Source organism: Diadema antillarum, unplaced genomic scaffold (genome assembly GCF_040938485.1).
Source record: "Diadema antillarum isolate AM-2024a unplaced genomic scaffold, OU_Dant_1.0 seq00000460_RagTag, whole genome shotgun sequence".
NCBI lineage: Eukaryota > Metazoa > Echinodermata > Echinoidea > Diadematoida > Diadematidae > Diadema > Diadema antillarum.
The window spans coordinates 848,029-868,418 of record NW_027271431.1 but is presented as its reverse complement, the minus strand read 5'-3'; the positions used below and the strand labels follow the sequence as shown (position 1 = coordinate 868,418).

At 39.0% G+C, this 20,390-nt stretch overlaps 1 protein-coding gene across 1 annotated transcript in view; it reads right to left on the bottom strand.

Moving 5' to 3' along the window:
• Positions 1-747: 747 nt before the first annotated feature.
• Positions 748-20,390, bottom strand: part of LOC139733061 (phosphatidylinositol-3,5-bisphosphate 3-phosphatase MTMR2-like) — a 31,637-nt gene continuing 11,994 nt past the window's right edge. Inside the window, exons 3-16 of the mRNA XM_071643903.1 lie at positions 19,161-19,255; positions 16,209-16,319; positions 14,397-14,498; positions 13,774-13,857; positions 11,458-11,532; positions 9,171-9,245; positions 8,124-8,312; positions 7,317-7,408; positions 6,201-6,294; positions 5,066-5,272; positions 3,973-4,065; positions 3,209-3,322; positions 2,433-2,612; positions 748-903 (exon numbers count right to left, since the gene is read on the bottom strand). Coding sequence (XP_071500004.1) covers positions 748-903; positions 2,433-2,612; positions 3,209-3,322; positions 3,973-4,065; positions 5,066-5,272; positions 6,201-6,294; positions 7,317-7,408; positions 8,124-8,312; positions 9,171-9,245; positions 11,458-11,532; positions 13,774-13,857; positions 14,397-14,498; positions 16,209-16,319; positions 19,161-19,255 — 1,667 coding nt within the window. The remainder of the gene's footprint in view (positions 904-2,432; positions 2,613-3,208; positions 3,323-3,972; positions 4,066-5,065; positions 5,273-6,200; positions 6,295-7,316; positions 7,409-8,123; positions 8,313-9,170; positions 9,246-11,457; positions 11,533-13,773; positions 13,858-14,396; positions 14,499-16,208; positions 16,320-19,160; positions 19,256-20,390) is intronic.

Genomic DNA, 20,390 nt, shown 5'->3' with positions numbered 1-20,390 from the left:
AAGTACCTTTTCCTTTGCCAGTGATGATCTTTGCTACATTAAAACCATTATGGTGCTTGCCATATCAGACATAAAAACACACTTATGAATCGGCATGCAGTGAGCGAGTGCTTTACATATCTAGAGAGCTACCAGGTGTGAGTGAATGTGTGTGTGTCTGCAAGGATGGGGGTGGGGGAGGGGGAGGGGGAGGGGGAGAGTTCCTGGGGAGGAAGGGGCTGGGGGCTATAGGCAAGATATGCTTCTAGATAGCTTGGTGGTATAAAGATTTCATCACTGTTCTATGCTTGTTGGCCAGAATATAAAATTTCTCAACTCTTTTTAACTCAGGGCGACTCAAGAATATTCCATGAAATGATACAAGCAAGGACACGTTGGGAGTACTTCCATTTCAGGCCCCAAAATCCTGCAGGTGATTTGTGCTAAACATTGTAATCTGCTATACAAAGCTCTCATGTCCAATGGCACCTTGTGACAAACCTTGGTGGACTATGGGGGAGTGGTTCAGTCCAAGAGAGTGCAATTAGCAACCATGAGTGCAAGTCTGAATGTGTCCATGTGCACCCCTCCCCTCAATCATCGCAACACCCTTTACCAGCCCAGGGCCCCGTTTCATCAAAAGATAAAATTGATTTAAATTTTCATTACCACACAGGCTGCCATAGACTTACAGTTGAAATCAACTATATAATCAATTTTAACTCTTCAAAAAACAGGGCCCAGAGGATGGGGTGTAGGAGTGTCTCATCAGGCATTGATGGGGCTGGCCACCCGTGGGGGCGACGATGTGCCCCCCTGCAGGCCAAGGTCCCGGGCCTCTATCTCCTTCTGGAGTTCCTCCACCTGTCTCTGGAGCTGGGCCCTTAGCTCTAGCAGCTCCTTGTTCCTCTGGTGGACCGGCTCCTGGGGGAGGCAAAGTCAACCAGAGGTAGTAATGCAGAGATGCCAACTTCTTGACATCAAAAAAAAAATCAGATCTTTGAGAGGAAAATCAGATTTTCATGAAATCTTGACACCATCACTAGCCCGTTGGCTCTGAGCAAGTGAAATGTCAGAAAAAAATGTTTCCCCGGTAAGAACAGGCATGTAAGAATGTTGCTACTTCATCAACATTGATGAGAAAATTGTAAAGCATCCATGCATTTCCCGCCCATTTAGGCTCATCATTAAATGCTTTTGTAGGGGTTGCAGGTATTTAGTAGTACATTTGTAAATCTTTCTATATGATAACGCTGTTTTCTGCAGTTTTCTGTGGTTGATATTGGCTTCATTTTAAATTTTACTTGAAAGATGAAAAGTCGTACTTTCAGAAGGCAATATCGTATTATCATATTTCACACTGTTTATCGTACTAAATACTATAAAATCGTATTAGTTGCAGGGGCGGATCCAGGAATTCCGTAAAGAGGGGGCGCATTTACAAAATTAAAGGGGGGCGCACGCACCCCTCCCCCCATTTTTTTCTTTTTATTTCTTTTGTTTCAACAAAAAATAAAGGGGGGGGGGGCATGCGCCGGTTGCGGTCCTCCCTGGATCCGCCCCTGTTAGTTGGCATTTCTGGTAATGAGATGATGCAGAGCCAGATCAACAATGTCTTGTATACTCACCTGTGCTTCTGTCTACCATTATTAACCCATCAAAAACTAGTCCCAAGTATACTCAGGCAGGTGTACATGGGTAAAGTGTGTTATACCAAAATCAGCTCATCCTCAATGGGTTAATCACCAATAAACACCAATGTTGTGCTTTACTCAACTTGCATGAAACTAGGTAAACACATATATATTCACATATTGCTATCTGGCTCTTATTCATTTCCTCTAATTTCTCTTATTTTCCTCTGTAGTTTTGTAATGCTTTCTGTGGGGCACTTGTCGCATTATTACACCTGAATAGGATGTAATACAGACAACACATTTAAGTTATACACAGAGATCTGTGACTGTCTTAATACAGCTCTGCATATTGTGGCACAGAGCCTTACTTCATGAATGGCGAGAGGACTCAGAAACTAGTGAGCAACAGCCCAAATTTCATTTGCCACACACACACGGGCAGTGAGTTGGCTCAGTCGGCAGCGTATATGCCTCCGACCCAAGCAACCTGAGTTCGAACCCGCATCTGGACTGAGCAATGTTGTGTGTAATCATACCGTCCCCTCTAGCACGAGGCAAAAACATTCTGTCCCTCGGATAGGACATAAAATGGAGGTCCTGTGTATGAGAGAGTCACAACTAATGCACGTAAAAGATCCCACTTCATTCATTCATCGCAAAGAGAAGGGTATTTAACCTGGTGAAGTGGTCCTGCCTCACATCCAACTGGACCCCATGGAAGACCAGTTTAGAATAGCTGAATATGGGCTATCCAGCCATCTCCTCAGATGGAAAATGAACAAACAAACAAACAGAGTGAAGCAAGAAGAGTAGTACCTGTGGTCTCATCCTTGGGTTCCAGCGGATGTAGTAAGACGTCCAGAGCTCGATGCGACGCATGCTGGCCACTGGGAAGAGGACGTGTTGGTGCATGTAGCTGGCATACATGGGGTTAATAAACTCCTCCGTGTTACTGTTGATGTAGGACCACAGCGAGACGGTCTTTGTCTTCACCCCCTGCAGAGCAGATGGGAAAGAGTTTGTATCATGATGAATATGCAAAAGTCATAACCTATGAATATTCATGAGTGTCTGGTACAGACATGAAAGAATGTGTTGTGTTTAGTGCAAAGAATCTCCTATGGAGTGACAAATACATAAAGCACAATTTGAGATATCTAATAGTGCAGGTGACTATTCAATAGCGTCATCAGTTACCATTTTGTATTTACCATAGCATCATTGACTTACGGAACCTACCCCTACCTTCCACCCTACAGCAGGGCCGCCAACATTCCCCCATCAATATCAGGAAGATTCCATAAAAGGCATCAGGGGAATACATAGAGTTACATGCATCTCAATGGGCAAAATAATTCGTGTATCAGGGAGATTTGGATGTTCTCTCATACAGACATGGAGAGATCTTGAAGTTTTCAGAAAACCTTCGGCGGAATTAGGGAAACTTGGCAGCTCTGCTACAGCGAATGACTTTGGGAGGCCATTAAACCATGTCCCTCTCCGTTGGTGTTACTGTTTTTCTACGTAGGATATTTTGGAGCCATGTAAGAAGTTAATATGCATACAATTTGCATACTACTACAGCCTCTCACCTCCTTCACACGTTCCCTCTCACAGTTGAAGAGGAATGTACCAAAGAGACAGCTGTACAGGTGGTCCAGTATGGTGATCAGGAAGTTCTCGTTGAACTCAAATGCATTCGGGAACTGAATAATGGAGAAAAAAAGAATAACATACACAAATATGTGCAAGGGATAAGAAGCAGCATATTGCTTCGTTCACAGACTGGGCACAAGAAATACTGAACAGCTTACGATGTCAGAAGCCATTGTGAACAGAATTCATGTCCAGTTGCTTACTGAGAGATGAAGCTATTATAATTGAAAGATTCTTTACAATTTGGGGGGCTGGTAAGGTGATTTGACAAATGCCAAGCCTGACATACACAATTAATATAGTTGGAAGATTTATTTTGTATAGTCATGAACTTGATTACAGCCACATAGAAAAAGATGAGTGATAGCTTTGTGGTATACAGCTTCCAGCAAAACAATAACTTAATAATATGATATGTTACAGATAATCAATCTATATTCAAGCTCCCCGTCAGATTCTACTGTTTGAAGGCTTGCTAAAACATCATTCAGACCACACATATGCACATCAATTACCAACAGATTTTCTACACTCTATCATATTTTTCAAGCACAAAAGACCTTCACACCAAATAAAATGTATCTTTGACAGCTATGTTAATGGCACAAAGACAATTTCTTCCTTCTCTAACACTAGTACTCATTGTCATTCAAGACTGTTTGAACACAGAGAGTACTTTGCTATTGCCAGTATGTTTCACCTGTCTTGTGACCTGCCAAACACTGTCAATGAACTGCTGAAAGATTGGGGATCGGTCAGCGTCGGCATAATTCTTGTCTCCATGGCCATGACGCTGTGGATTGGAAGAAACCCAAGCAAGTAGCAGATGGTCAAGAGTTTGCTCAAACAACTAAGTCTTGTTAGCTGCATGTCTTCTCAATCATTCCGTAACATATGTAGACATCCACACTCAGCATTTACACATTTACACATTTTATTTGTTTGACAGTGCATTTTGAAGACAGACATTCATGTCTTCTTTTCCATCTTCTTCTTCTTTTATGATATACATGTATGTATTTTCAGTCTTTTGCTTTGGCGTAAAGCACCTTGGGCATTTAATCAGAATGGAAAATGGTGCTATAGAAATTGTAAGTATTATTGATATTATCATCACACTACTAACAGCAGTGGACCTTTTAATTCAATTGGATAGAATTTATATTTACAAACTCCTTGAGTGAAAACATTTATTCTTCACACATGAATCATTTCATCATTCATACAGGAGTTTTTTTTACACACAAAAAAAAAAGAAATCAAAGACTACTGAGGTGCACTGACAGTCAATGTATATCAGTGTGAAGACCAACAGTCCTGGTCAGCTCAATTACAGTCTTGTTAATGTTTTTCTTTTTGTGCTTGGACAAAGCTTATTACGGTATCAAATTTATTCAGATCAGCCTGATTACCAAGGAAAATATCAAGATGTTCTAACAGTAAATGAGCCATGCTCATTTTGCCAGCACCAGTCCTTATCTCTTTCTCTTAATAAACTGCTGGATGTATGGTTTGCATTTTACATATTTTGAATAATTTGCATTTATATTCTCACTTATATTATGAACAATGCAAATTCTTCGAGCCCTATTTTTCCCAACAAGTCTGATGGGCATTTAGGCTCCCAAAATATATTCACACATCTATCAGAAGTTTTTCAAAAAATTGATGCTAATCATCTCAACACAGAAGATACAAAAATGAAGTGGAAATCAAACTAAGATCATTTCATGAGCTGCAAAAGTTCTATGGTACAAAAGTTCATCTGCATATAAAAGGAAAAGTCCACACACCTGCGCCATCTTGTGTCCAAATGACAGCCACTCCTTCTCGATGAGGACTTCGAATCCCTGGATGGTGCGGTAGTACGGGTCAAGGAGGAGCATGGCCAGGGCGGTCAGCTGGGAGGTGCGGTCCCATCCATCGCTGCAGTGGACCACCACAGAGGTCTTCTGGCTCTCGACCCGCTCAGCGATTCGCACCGCACCAGCCAGTACCATCTAACCAACCATGAAGGGGAAAAATTGCATTGATGAACATAGTGTTTAGTGAGAGAATATAGAACACATAATCACTGTTATGCAGCATAAAAATGAGTGCTTCACTCCTCTGATACTCAAGATGATGACGCATTCCGATGGATATCCCTCATCCACAAGGTAACCCTAGTAACCATCTCTCTCATGCTCTCCCCTTCCTCACAAATTTTTACTCATAAACTTTAACCTTGCACCACAAAACCATAAAGAGTTGCCAAGTACATTATACTCTTTCCGAGTTTTACTCACATTCTGAAGGACAATTCTCAATCTAAAATCTAATCTCGCATGAGAGGCTACAGTATACGATGTTTGATGATGGAATTTGTCATAACGTCTATTTTATACTTCAAAGATTATTTTAAATATTTCTTTGTTTTTCAAACTACTCATCAACAGGATTAGAGTCAGATTTATCAATATTTAGATACTTCCTTCTGCTAGCAAAACCTGACAAGTGTCACATTAGCCTCTCTATGGCAAAAGAGTGCATCTGCAGATGCACCATACAAATCTGTTCTGTTGCTAGGAAAAGTGTATAACTTTCATGGACAATATCTACGTTTTGTAATCGATAGCACTGAACAGAAACAACCATCCATCTACTAATCACACATTTGTGCATGTGATGATGACATGAATAAGAAAAAAAAATAAACAAACTGTTGTTCACAAAATTAGAAATACCCAATGGTACTAGATTGAATGAAGTATTTGCTTTGCTGAAAAATAGTAATGGAAAACCTTTTCAACACATTGTAACTTAAACTTATTTAAACTCATCTTTTTTTCTTTCTTTTTTTTACTAAGTTATGTCATTTTATTCATATTACTTTTCCATTCTGTTTTTTATCTTGGCAGATAAGACAAAGTTTTCCTCTATCTCTACCTTGACATGCTCCAGCCAGTGAGTGGCCTCAAGGTTGGCAAGCCAATGATGCTCATCGATGCTAGGAAAACAGATGTCTTTCAGCTTCCGCAAACTGCGAAGGGAAAAAACAAAAACAATACCATGATTAACCACGATGCAACATGATCATAAAAAATGACTGTGAAATACATTCACTTGCAGCGGAATACAGATGCGGTTTCCAACTGACCTCTGTGTGTGGAGAGTTTGCATACAGCCTGCTCGTAAAATGATTCTTTGTGAAACTTTCCATGGGGGTATAGTAGGTGAAGAGTTTGCCCAGCTACACTATGTAGTCCAGGGGAATCTCGTTTTAACAAGGACCTATCAACTACAACAATTAGCTTGTTATGTTGGGTTTGTCACATATCAAGGTACAACAAAAGAGAGAGAAATATAAAGAGTTGAAATAGGAAAAATCACCTTGAAGAGTTTTCTTTTTTTTTTCCTATCTGACCTCTTTATAGCAAAATTCCACCGGTATCACAAAGAATGTTGGGATTGAAAGAAGACAGATGAAATGAAGGATGGGTGTCATTGGGTGTCATAGACCATCTGACACAGTATTGGCTACCCCTATCTCCTCTTTAACCCGTTAGGGACGAGTCCCGAGTACACTCGGGCAGGCGTCTATGGGAAATGCGTGTTATAGCGAAATTAGCCCGTCCTCAACGGGTTAAGGTTCTTTCAGAACTTTGTGCTTTAGAGTAATCTCTCTCTCTTTCACCTCTTTCATTCTTATGAATTCTGTTCGAGACTAATTTTCAGCAAATGTACACCCCCATTTTTGTTTTTCACCTTCAACCAATCTATCCTCTTTCAATCTCATCAAAGCTTGTAAGGACTGAAACCACATTGTGTGATTGGAAACCCCTCCATCTACTTGTGACTTGTAACAGAAAACAATAGCGCAAGTCACATCCCCAATCTAATCTCTTCTCTTCTACATGTAATCAGTGTGTCCTGGTTTATCACTGAACGGCCATGACAGCTTCACACTCTAAAATTAATCTACAGCTCTGAAATGCCAGAATGTTTTCTTAAAAACAAACAAACAAACACACACAACTGTCCACGGGTTGTCAATTCCCTCACCTTTCCCTCATGACATGTATGTTGTGAATGTCCAAGAAACAAATCTCAGCATTCTGGTACGTGTCCTCATTCTCATAACCGCCGCCCTTTGCCTGTGCAGGGGCAAAAAAAAAAAAAAAAATCATGAGCAGTTAAATTCATGATGGGGAGTACAGTGCTGAAAGGATAACTGTATGCATGCATGTCGCATTAATGTTGGGAACAGATTAAAGGAGACCTCCGGATGATTTTCATATTTTTACATTTGAACAACGATAAAACATTAATACTGAGTACAGAATTTCAGAATTTATAGTGACTGGGATGAGGAATAAAAATGTTTTCAAAATTTATGACAAATTGCAATGAACAAGGATGATGACATGGCAGCCTCACCATAAGAATGTATGAGTTGGGATTCAAGGAAACAGAACAAAAGAAGAAGGAATGCATGCATCATACACAGGTGAACTTGTCAGGCAAGCAGTATTGTAATTACACTGCTGCATTTCTGAAATATATGAGGCTCCTATGTCATCAACACTGTTCAATGTAATTTGTTTAAGATTTTTCAGAGTATTAGTTTTTCTACTCAAAGACAACAGTACATTCCACAAATCTATACATGGAGCTGTTGATTTATGTACTTCATGATGTGAAGTTTTGAAAATCGTCTGGAATGTCCCTTTAATATTTTCAAGTATTTTTAAATTCGCAAATAGCACCTGACTTGCAAAATAAAAACCTCCCAAACATATTTGGCACATACAGTACAAATTCCTTCTGGGATCATACTGATGAGGGAGTGACATCCTGTTAGTGCCTCACCTTGTTGGCTACGGCGTTGACTGTTGGCCTGGCATCCATAATGACCAGTTTGTGGGACTGGGCATTGGCATCAAGTATCATCTGGATGTACTTCTCATCCTCCTTGCTCCTTTTACCACCCACACCCACCAGGGGCTGACTGCATCGTGTGATCGTGGCCTGGCTCTGGGGGTGAAGCCATGACAGGGTCTGGGAAGAGAAGACTAAATGTTAGTCACAGAGCCAAAGGTCACACAGGACTATAGCTTACAGGGATCATATAGTATTGGTGGAGATAAGGATTGGGCTTTTAAATTTTTTTGCGAGATATGCAAGAAACCACTTATGAAATAGTACAAAGCTTACCATTCTAAGAGGCATTCAAAGTTTATTTGATGAAAGTCAGTTTTGGAATTGCTGAGACAGCCAAAAACAAAGTAAAACAAAGCGATTGAAAGAAAAGGTAGGTCCCATCTTTTATTATGATTGCTATATTTTGATATCCTAGCCTTTTCAAAACAAATTTTCATCAAGAAAAAAAAATGTTGAATTCCTCTTGAAATTACATGCCCTTTTGCATTTCATAAGAGGTTTTTAATTATCTCACCAAGAAAATGTTAGAAACCTGAAGGTAGGTTTCAACCAAAACTATATGATCCCTTTAAATATACAGTGCCTTCTTTGAAGAGGGTGGGGATGGGGGGGGGGGGGCACAAGAAAAGTATAATAATCATATGAAGTCTCTATTCTGTTAGAAGTACATAATGTGGGATGACCACAACAAAAGAAATCTGTTGTGATTAAATGGTCAAAGTAATATGTAGCAGTACAGTGAAAGGGTCACAGTGTTATAAAAAATGAAAAGGATTTTATGAGTACATAGGAGATAAGGCAATAACCTTCCACTATGACATACTAGGTGTAACTCACAACTGCCATCGTGTCATGTGAGTCTAAATTCATTCATCATTATCATTATAATCATTGTGATTCTTATGATTAAAATCATTCTCATCTCCCAAAAGGTCTTAAAACAAAATGCATGCAAAGCATTTTGCTAAAACTCACCGGTAATCGGTTCCGACTTCTGAATGCAGCAACTTGTCGCAGTAACTCATCATCAGAAGCAGCAGGTATGGCAAGCTGAATGTGAGAGAGAGATTCAAAAAAAATCAATTAGAAAAGAACATTGCACAGACAGACAGAAAGACAAACATAAATGAACACATTAAAGTCATAAAATGCACGAACATACAGACAGACAGACAGACAACAGGAAGACAGATGAAAGGAAGAAGAGAGAGAGACAAACAGACAGACAATACATAATTTGTAATAAAGAACATTTGAAAAAGATTTACTAACAGCAGAATGGATAACAGCTTGTAATGAGGTGAAACTCACTAAAAATTACAAGCAACACATCAACAGTTAAGGGACTCATAAACAGCCAATACCCCATCCACCAAGATAGGTACAATCAAACTGGCATCAAGTATTTAATCTTGCATGAATTCTGCAGCATTTGTAAGCTTTGCACTGAGGCATTTACTGTCCTTGCATTCATAAAAATCAGCTGTACTCTGGCTCAAATCAAATGGTCAATACAAATAAGGCATGGATCCCTTGCTTATCTTCAATAATATGTGTCAAAAAAGCCCTTTCGCATCAACTTACTGCTGAAGGTTATCTGCTTTTCATTATAAATCATTATTATAGAGACCACTCTTTCTAATGCCAGAGGTTGGGAGCAGTAAAAGACATCACATGGAAGTAATTTTGTTGTCAAGAAAGAAAATGTAAATACACATCATAATCCATGGGATTAAATTCAATCATATTAATACTTTCATTGTCATTTATTTCTTACATTTGTAGCAACTCCAACAATAACAGTACCATGTGATGGTGAGCATTAAAGGACAAGTTCACCTTCATAGACATGTGGGTTGAGTGAATGCAGCAATATTAGCAGAACACATCAGTGAGAGTTTGAGCAAAATCGGACAATCCGTTAAAAAGTTATGAATTTTTGAAGTTTCTGCTCAGTCACGGCTGGATGAAAAGACTACTATAGCTTGTGATGTCACATGAGTACAACGATATATAGAAAGAATTAAAAAAAATCAACATATTTCCATTTTTCTCGCATAACAAAAGAACACATGACTTCTCTCTTTCAGAAGGCAGGGGGAATAACATTACCCTTAACATACGTCAGTAGCAAGTCAAAGAAATGTGCACTTTATTCAAAAAGTAAAGTTTTGTGAAATTCTCTTTTTATTTTCCTAGGTATAGTTGTACGCATGTGACATCATACACTGTAGTAGTCTTTTCTTCCAGCAGTGACTGCGCAGATACTTAAAATATTCGTAACTTTTGAACAGATTGTCCAATTTTCCTCGAACTTTCACTGATGTGTTCTACTAATATTGGTGCATTCTCTCAATCCTTATGTATATGAAGGTGGACTTGTCCTTTAAATACAAGTTTCACATTAATTCTTTCAATCAAATTTCGTCCCTTTCCTCTCTGTAAATCAAACTCTCATATTGTGTCACAATCGATCATCTTTCAGTTTTGCTTCATCTCAATTGACAATTACAAAAGTCATTAGGCACACGGTGCAGAATTTTGGGTACTAGTCTACGAGATCAAACCAATGTTCACTGTGAAGTCTTTCTCGATTGGCAAAGTTCTGTCGAAGGAGATGCTTATCACAGACAAGATAGACACGTGTACATCTTCTCATATGAGAAGGGTGTATTTTTCATGCTCAGGCAGCTAAAAATAAATGAGAAATGTTGCTATCACGACTGGTAGGCCCTGTGCCTCTGCAATATTGCACCATTCTCCCCATAGGTCTACAGTACATCTTGCTGATGTGAGATAACGGTTTCAGAAGACTAGCAAATAATCATTATCTGGTAATTATACACCATTTTCCATTTAATAATTGAGTCATTTACGAAATACGGAAAACACATGAAAGTTTATCATTCGCACTTGACCTTTGACCCCATGGCCCAAAATTTTCCCTGACATAACCACTGTACAGTAATGCAGGTATATACGTATATACCAAGTTTCATCCACTCAATAGCACACTAGTCAGTCAGAGATACATATGCCAAGTTTCATTTGGATGCCTCAAACGGTTCTCAAGTTACGTTCACAAAATTGATTACGGACAGATAGACAATGCAAAAGACATTATGCATTAGGCGACAGTTCATGGTGGAGGCTTACATTTTTTCCATACAAAAGCACAACTCCACTTCCTGCTCAGACACTTGTCTGAAATCATACCTCTTTGCAAATATCAAGTCTGCAAGCATTCATTTAAAATACTTACCACAGCAGGATAGGTGTCACAGAATGAGAAATTCTCATTAATTCTGGAAATTCTCCAGCTCTCAGTGGGCAGACCCTGCAAGGGGGGGGGGGGGGGAGAGAAGAAATTGATTTATTGTTAAACATTAGAATGAAAAAAAGCTTTCACTTTTCTGTTTCAATGGGTTCGCTTTTTTTGTGCTGATTTCAACTTTAACCCGTTGAGGATGGTTTGATTTTGCTACGACACACATTTCCCATAGACACCAGCCAGAGTATACTCAGGACTCCTCCTGAACCGGTTAAGAACAAGGATCAAATTTTATCACTGTCCAGGCTCTTCAGTCATGCTCATGTCTTGGGACTTGGGGATTCTCTTCCCCATGACTGTCAGCTGATAGTCAAAGTGAAGGAGTCCTGTGGTGCTACACTTGACTCATAATCATAAGCATGAGGGTTCAATACCCGGTCAGTATATGCTCCATTTCCTTGCAGTATATTACATGATTCATTCCATTCTTGGCACTTGTGCTCCAAAGGAGAGGTACATCAGAGGGAGTTACCCTTCAACAGCTGGCCGCCTGATTACTGGCATTGAGCAATGGATAATCACAAAGACAGCTGAGAAGGCTTACAAAAAATTGCAGGAGCATGACATTAATGACATCAGAAGGACATTAATGGAACTCGTCAACTTAATTGTATCATTGTACACATGGAAACCTTTGGCCAAGTTATCTCTCACCCTGGGCCGATTTCAGTGCACTTCACTTTACCATAATTTCAAAGAAGAAAGTATTTCTGCAAATATTCTAATACCTCCCAAAAATATTTGCACATTTTCATTTTTACACTACACCAGCTCAGCCATAAATTTGAGAAAGAACTTCTACGCACACCATGACATATGTCACATCTACAGAAACAATCATCATCACTTCAGGTCTGTTGGATCAAACCACCTATTGTAGACGAAGCTGTATGTCCCTTCAAAGTATATCAAGTCCAACTAACAAATCGAAGATTGTTCTTTGGCTACTTTCAATCACATATGAAAGTTCCCAGACCTGCCTAAAGCAGGATTCTCTTCATTGCTGGTATATACACCAAGCAATCTTCTCATGGTCCTTTCAGTTTCACAATTACATCAGGGAGGTGTCTCTCTCATTCCTCCTTAACCCGTTGAGGATGAGTCCTGAGTATACTCAGGCAAGCATCTATGGGAAATACATGTTGGGGCAATATCAAACCGTCCTCAATGGGTTAATTACATCATGTAACATCATAGACTGCTCAGACTCTGTGGAGCCAAGTTTCTGCTTTATATGAAAGAGACAATTGCTGTCAATTGCTTTCGTGCAACAAACGATGTGTAAACAGTGAGTGATGATAACCACTTGAGAATCTAGATCATGGCCATCTCACTTTCTCAATTTAAACTACATCACACAACTGGGCAACATCTCAGCTTCATAACAGGTGGAAAAGTCCAAGTGAGAAGAGGGCATTGCCCTCAATGAGGGTGAAAGGTATAATTTTATCGCCGGGGGACCATCTTGAGTGCCCCCCTCCCCCTCCGACGAAGAAATAATACTAATGGGGTGCAGATCAGAAATTGGTAGCATTTTGCATTATATCATTGCTTATCAATTCATACATATTCTTTCCTTTTGCGTGTGATAATACTCAATAGATCAATAACAATACTACAATTACAACAACTACTACACTGTACTAACCCTGATAATAAATGAAGTAGTAGTAGTAGTAGTAGAAGTAGTAGTAGTAGTAGCAGTAGTAGTAGTAGTAGCAGTAGTAGTAGTAGTAGTAGTAGTAGTAGTAGTAGTAGTAGTAGTAGTAGTAGTAGTAGTAGTGGTAGTTAATAGTAATAACTTTGCTGCTAACCATTTTGACAATGATAACAACCAATAATGATGAAAATGATGACATTCTAGTCAAGCATCAATATCACAATTTAATTTGTGTTTGCAAATGTGACATTTTCTTCAATCTTTTGCATTTAGGTACTGTCAGACAACTCAAAATCTAACTTTATGATCCATGAGAGGATTCCGTAATTAGAGAACTTAAGCACCTTTTTTTTGTGTGCTTTCCCATGTAACACACAAGAAAAGGACACTTCTGCAACTATCTTGGCCCATTTAGTTCCGTTAGATGGGTGATTAATATCTCTTTTTCTTGTACTATTACATCTTCTCACAGGTGGCAAAGTTGTATTCAGAAACGTCTAACATTGTCCAAACAAATTTAGAGCAAAATGATGTTATTGTTGGGGTGTTGGATCCCTTCAGAGGATTTCTGGAACCAGCATCCATACCTGTCTCTTGTACTCTGCAACAGGGTCATACACGGCCCAGCCATCTTCATGGTAGTACTCCTTGTACTCAAAGGCAAAGAAGGGCTGCACATAGGAATAAGGCAATGTGGATAGCTAAGATTTATTGAGTAGTTTGTAGTGTATAGGAAGAAAACAAACAAAACATACAGCATATTGTCACTGTTCAATTCACAGATCTGTGGTAGCTTTTGCTCACCTATCTTTGACACTGCAACTGCCACAAATTGCCCTACATCACAAATTTGAATATCTTTAACACTGTAAACTTTCTCATTTTTTAAAGGATAATATGCTACCAACTTAACAATAACACTATTATTATTTGTAGCATCAAGTTTAGCTGATTCATTACATTGATACCTGGTTGCATACTTCTATGGAAGACATCAAAAGAAAATTGCTACATCACCACAGGCTTGGTAATAAAGTTAGGATAGATACAAGCTTGGAAATTTGGGCTCTGTGCTTGAGCACATATAGGCTTAATGTTCACAAGATCCGGGATGCATGGAAGAACAAGTGGAACAATGCCTCCCTTACAAGGTAGGACCATTAAGAATTCAGGAATATCCTTTGATGTTGATCTATATCTCGCTACTTACCAATTTATTGGAGGCAGGAAAGGCGTATTGTTGCACTTTCTCATAAACCAGTCTCCTGGAGTGGTTTTCCTGTTTGTGGGCAAATCTCAAGTTTCTCATGTCCTATGTAATACAGCATTAAAGGAAAAGGAAGAAAAGAAATCAAAAGAAAAATCATTGCAAATACACATTAACCACTTGACTGCTGGGAGTATATTTCCTATATTGAAGTTTTGTGTGCTGAGGGGAATAAGTCATATTATTAACACCATCATATCACACTATGTTCGCATGTGTATGAACACTGAACAAAACTATATAATAGTTCATTTTCAATAGGTTACACATCCTTTTATCAACAGGTACTACTCATGGCTTGGAACGGTTCCTAAAATTTGACAATTCACTTCTCTGAAAGAAGAGGGAGGCATAAAGGACAAGGAGGAGTGGGAGTGGGTTCACACAGTAACATCATAAATCTGACAAGTAGTTCACAAGAAAGTTGACCGCATTCTAACCACTGGGAAATAAGCCAACTGAGCATTACAGTGTTTACACAAACCAAACAATTACAGTTGTAGACGGAAGGACTGCCACTGTGTTTTTCTGTATTGCTTTGAGGTTTCATGTAACACTGAAAAATGGTTCATGACACATCATTGCTCAATATGCTGGCAGTGAGAGGAAGGGGCAATTTGGGGAACAAAGAGATAATATTTCAGCTGTTTCTATGTCATTTAAAAAAAAATGTAGGCTGTAGCAGTCTCAAAGTGCACTCAATCCTGCCTGTCAAGTGTCTTGCATGTTTGATAATACAGGCCTAAAGAATGTTAATTCTTCATATCTCCTAAAAAATCCCTTTTCCCACAAAAATAACAACAAAAGACAAGACAAGCAAATGATTTAAAATAAACAAATCAGCTGACAGTCACACTTCCCCCTGAAGGTATGTACACAAGCAAATCTAATCAAAGTTGATGCGCTGTCCAAATGGGATGATGGTTTTAGGCAATCTAAGAATTGGATGACCCACCATAATGTAAGTTCTAAATTTGTGACCTTTTCTAAACAGAATAATGATATTTTAAATGCCAGTTCCTTTCTTGATAGAAGGTACATGTATTCTACAAGTAATAAATCAATAAGCAACACTGTGTCAGGGCTTCAGCAGTTCCAGCTGTTTCGACGAATAATTTCGAAAAACAAATGAATAGACACTGCCTTTCAAGAGTCCCAATTATTGCTTTAAGTACAATCTTTGCTGATAGTTTATAAAAGGATGGCAGAGACAAATTAAAGAAATGTGGACTGGCAAATAGTTTTCATATCTACTGTAAATTTGATGAGCAAGAAATGTGTGGATCATCAAGGGTTTGTTTGATTTATTCAGATTATTATTTTTTGTTGTCTTTGTGCTCTCTATGATTGATGACAGCCATTAACAAATAATAATAATAATTCACAACATTTATATAACGCATTATCACATGAAATGTCTCTAAGCGCTATGGAAAAAAATAGAAAAGGAAGAAGAAAGAAAGAAAGAAGAAGAAGGTACAGTTTCAGAGATGGTAAGACATAAGTCATAAAACTACTCAAAAAACAAATAAGTTTTTAACATGGATTTAAATTTGTCTACATAAAAAGCAAGCAAATACCCAGAACAAAACAAAAAGTTTGTTACACACTATTCACAAGAACCTTGAATACTGTCGTTTCCAAGGCTAGACTAAAATGATAATGGTTCAAATTACCAGATAGAGCATTCATGAAAAACATCAGTATTTAGAGGATAATACTACAACTACCACTGTGTGATCCCTGTAAACTTACCTTGCAGAATATCTCCAAGCCATAGGAGTTTTCTCCCCTACTTGTAGCCCCTCCCACTTTCTCAACCCTGTACACCGTTCCAAGAGGTACATCCAAGATGAATGGGGGTTCCTAAAATGATTGGGGGGGGGGGGGGGGAAAGACAAACAAACATGTGATGAAAAAATAATGTAATATTTTCTCAACTACGAATGTGACATAATGAATTTATTCATAAGAAGATATGACTTCATCAACTCTGTGCCATGGTGTAAACCCATTGTGTGCCATATTATTCTGAGACTGCAAGGTAGTCATGCTTTGGGAAAACATTCTGTTTTTCAGAGCAATGTAACTTTTTATAGCTTTCAGTGATGCTGGACATGCAATTAGCTAATTTGCATGTAGAGAAAAATAATGCCAAACTTAGCTATGTTGTAAATTTTATGACAAATCTATGATTATATTTCATTCAAACGACCAGCAACTACTATATTGTCCAGGCATGGCTTTTGCACACAAAACAGTAATGGAAACTTTATAGAAATTTACTTGCAAATCCATTAGGGAACATCCCTTGATCATTCAATCACCACATCATGCAAGCTACACGGGAAAGGCATGGAATCGTGAGTGAAGCTTTCATTGCACTGCAGCATTTGGCTATTCATCGATCCGTTTGGGTGGGTTTGTGCGTTTGAGCAAAATATGTGAACTTGCCACATCGTCAACCGAGTCGGGCACGCGAACATGGCACAAAAAGAGTTAAAAGAATGGTATAACATTGGTGGAGATGAGGATTGGGCTTTTAAGTTTTTGTGAGATACCAAGAAAGCACTTACGAAATAGTACAGAGCATACCATTCCAAGAGGGATTCAAAGTTTATTTGATGAAAATCAGTTTTGGAATGGCAATGGCTGAGACATCAAAAAACAAAGTAAAACAAAGCGATCCTAAAGGTGGGTCCCACCTTTTTAGGATTGCTCTGTTTTGGGCATCTCAGCCATTTCATAATCAATTTTCACCAAATAAACGTTGAATCCCTCTTGGAATTACATGCTCTTTCATATTTCATATTCCGAGGTTTCTCATTATCTCAACCCCCAAAAATGTTAAAGACGCAAAGTTAGGTCGCAACCAAAACTATACCATCCCTTTAATACGAGTTTATCAAATAGCCAAAGACAATTTGATCCTCCTGTTTAGCCACATTGTGTAATGTCTCCCCCCGGATGTCTGAATGCATTCACACTGGCTTGGTCTGGATTCAGCATCTAGCAGGCCTGAGCCTAGACCAGGTCTAATCTAGACATGGACTGGGTTAGAAGATATGTGACCCGCTACAACAAAAGGATCCTAAAGTTGCTGACGGCTGAGCCGAGAAAATCAAGTTCGAAGTCACATGATCAAAATTGGTCAAAACAATCTGATTTCTGTTTTTGGCATAATTCTGTACTCTAATGTTTTGTCTATCATCTGCCGAAATATCGAAGCTAAATGATCAAAGGAAAGCCAAGAAATCAGCATTTTTCTGGGCCATGATTTTCGGACTTTCAACGTTACAGAAACGTGTCCGAAGATTTGGACTTAGCGCCGCAGCTAGACTACGCCCCTAGCAACGAGGGAGTAATCTTATTGGTCAGTGCGTGGCATCCTGATTACTGATTGGTCTTGTGTAGACCGCTGGCGCTAAGCTTGAATGAACATCGTGGAGATGTTGCTAGGAGCATACCTTCTATTGTCAAGCGGTGAAAACTGTCTCGCCTCCCCTTGATCATGATAGTGTCGGAAGGATAACTTTGAAGGCCTTTTTCTTGAAATTCTGATATCCTCAACCATTTGACATGCGCTAATAAAATCATCGATATCTCAGCAACCGAGTACTTTTATGAGTTGTGATATGTATGAAATTAAAGTAGAAGAGTAAGGGAATAATGTCATGCAATTTTCAGAAAATTGTCCTCCCCGACTTTCGGATCCTTTTGTTGTAGCGAGTCACAGATGTTAGACGCAATCCCCAGTCTATATCCCACTCGTACAGAGTGGCAAGCCATACTAATTTCTCCCTTTAATCCCTCTAATCATATATTACCAGGCTACTAATGGCTATGAACTCATAAATGAAAGGTTTCAGTTTGGAGTGTGTCAATTGAAATGACACATAAAAACATGATGAGTCTACCATCAGGATGTAATGGACTGTGTCATACATTGTACCTGCGCAATCTTTCCCATTCCATGGGTTACAAAAGCTATCCTTCCTCATACAGGAAATTAGCATGGAGAATCATCCACTTTGAATAACAAGAAAAGCACTCAGACAGCACAGACCTCCACTAAGCCAGGCACTCACTTCCACCCAAAGATATTTTTTCCACCCTTACACGCATGCAATTTCCCCCAAATAAAAGCCTTTTGTTTACGTCATTGCTCGGCGCCTTGCCCGAGCAGAGTGCGCGCTTTAGTGCGCGTATCTAAACCTTCAGTACACGCAGCTTGAACTCCAAGTTCGTTGACCTTATATGCCAAAATATGAAAAATCCTTCAAAAATCCATTAAAAATTCCTGGATCACTACCAAAATTGAATGAGGTGTTCCTTGTGTCAATATCAACATTTCATCCAAGTTTCATTTTAATCCGTACCCAACTTTTTGTGTTATTTTGCAAACATACAAACCAATGCCGATGATTGAATACTTAACCTCCTCCTTCCTTGGCGGAGGTAAAAACTGAGAATCTTGTCTGGGAATGCAACTACTTGTGTAATTGACTCATTAGTTCCACTTTGTGAAATGTGTTTGAGAAACACATGGAGTATGTGGCACAGTGCTGTTGATTTTATGTGGAGAAACACAGGAAAAACCTCTGTCCGAGTAAAACAGAAGTCAGCAATTTTCTTCACCAGTAATACTAAGCAGAATCACACCTTACTTACTCATTACCACAGTCACTGCACCATTCACAGACTTACCCTGTCTACCCCCTTGAAGTACAGCTTGTAATTGGTGATGGTCAGTGTACCCCTCATTGGGCCAGTGAAGGGACACAGGTACGTCACATCTTTGGCTGAAGGGGTGAAAAAAAAGGACAACGGTGACAAATTTGTGAGAAAGAAATTAACAGAATCTCAAATTTGTGCAAGTATCTTTTTTTTTTTCTTGTCCTCATCTTTGGCTTGGCAAAGAGAAAAGATATTACATAGGAGGATCAACTTGTGATCAACTTCATTACCTGATGGTATTCACATGGGCTTTAATTTGTGTGTGTGTGTGGGGGGGGGGGGGGTCCACACTGCAATTTCAAGGCTAGTCCTGTTATCATGATAATATGTGACGGTGCACCTCAAAACGAACATAAAGTCGCACACACTGATTTTGCGTGAGGACTGAAAATAAGTGAAATGGGTCAACCTAGCCGAACTTGACTTTTTCCTATTTTCTGAAAGAGCGGGTCTTCTTTTACATCATGCTAAAATTTGGTATCATAAAACGGGCAAGACAGTGTTTTTTTAGCAGTTTATCTCGAACATTTTTGGTAGAATAGTGTGATAAGGTGTGTCTTTAGAATCCCTTTTTCATTTCTGAAAAAACTTGTCCACACTCTTCACTTTCAACTCTAATAACTTTTGAAAGGATAGTGCTACTGCTTTAAAAGTTGGCATTCATTATGGACAGAATGTGTTAATGAAGCATTTTTGATTTCAGTTTAATCTGATAACCCCTTCATTGTTGTTACTCTGGTGGTTTACTTCCTCTTTTTGGCCCATTCATCGCACAGCCAGCACGGTTTGGTAAAGATTAAGCGCTTGAATAGACACTGTACTTCAGAGCCTCTTTTCTCAGTTCACACTTTTCCTGAGTTTGTGCTTTCTTTCCAATATTTAGATAGGTTAGGAGAGTCCATTTGATTTGAGTTATACATCATTTTAAAGCTTAAAGTCTGTTCTTTTAGAATATGGTCTTAACTAAAAATTCATGTCTGGCGACTTTTGGTTTGTTTTGAGGTGCAGGGTCACATATATGCACAGCTTCATGTCTTGATAAAAATATGGCAGCAGTCACACAAGCTTTGTAAGGCACCGAGCGTGCTTTGTTCATCAATCGGCTAATCCGCCACAAAGCTTCGCTCTACAATGGGCATGAACATTTGCAGATCTACTATCAGCGAACAAGGATTGCTTTATATAATCAGTTTAATCCTT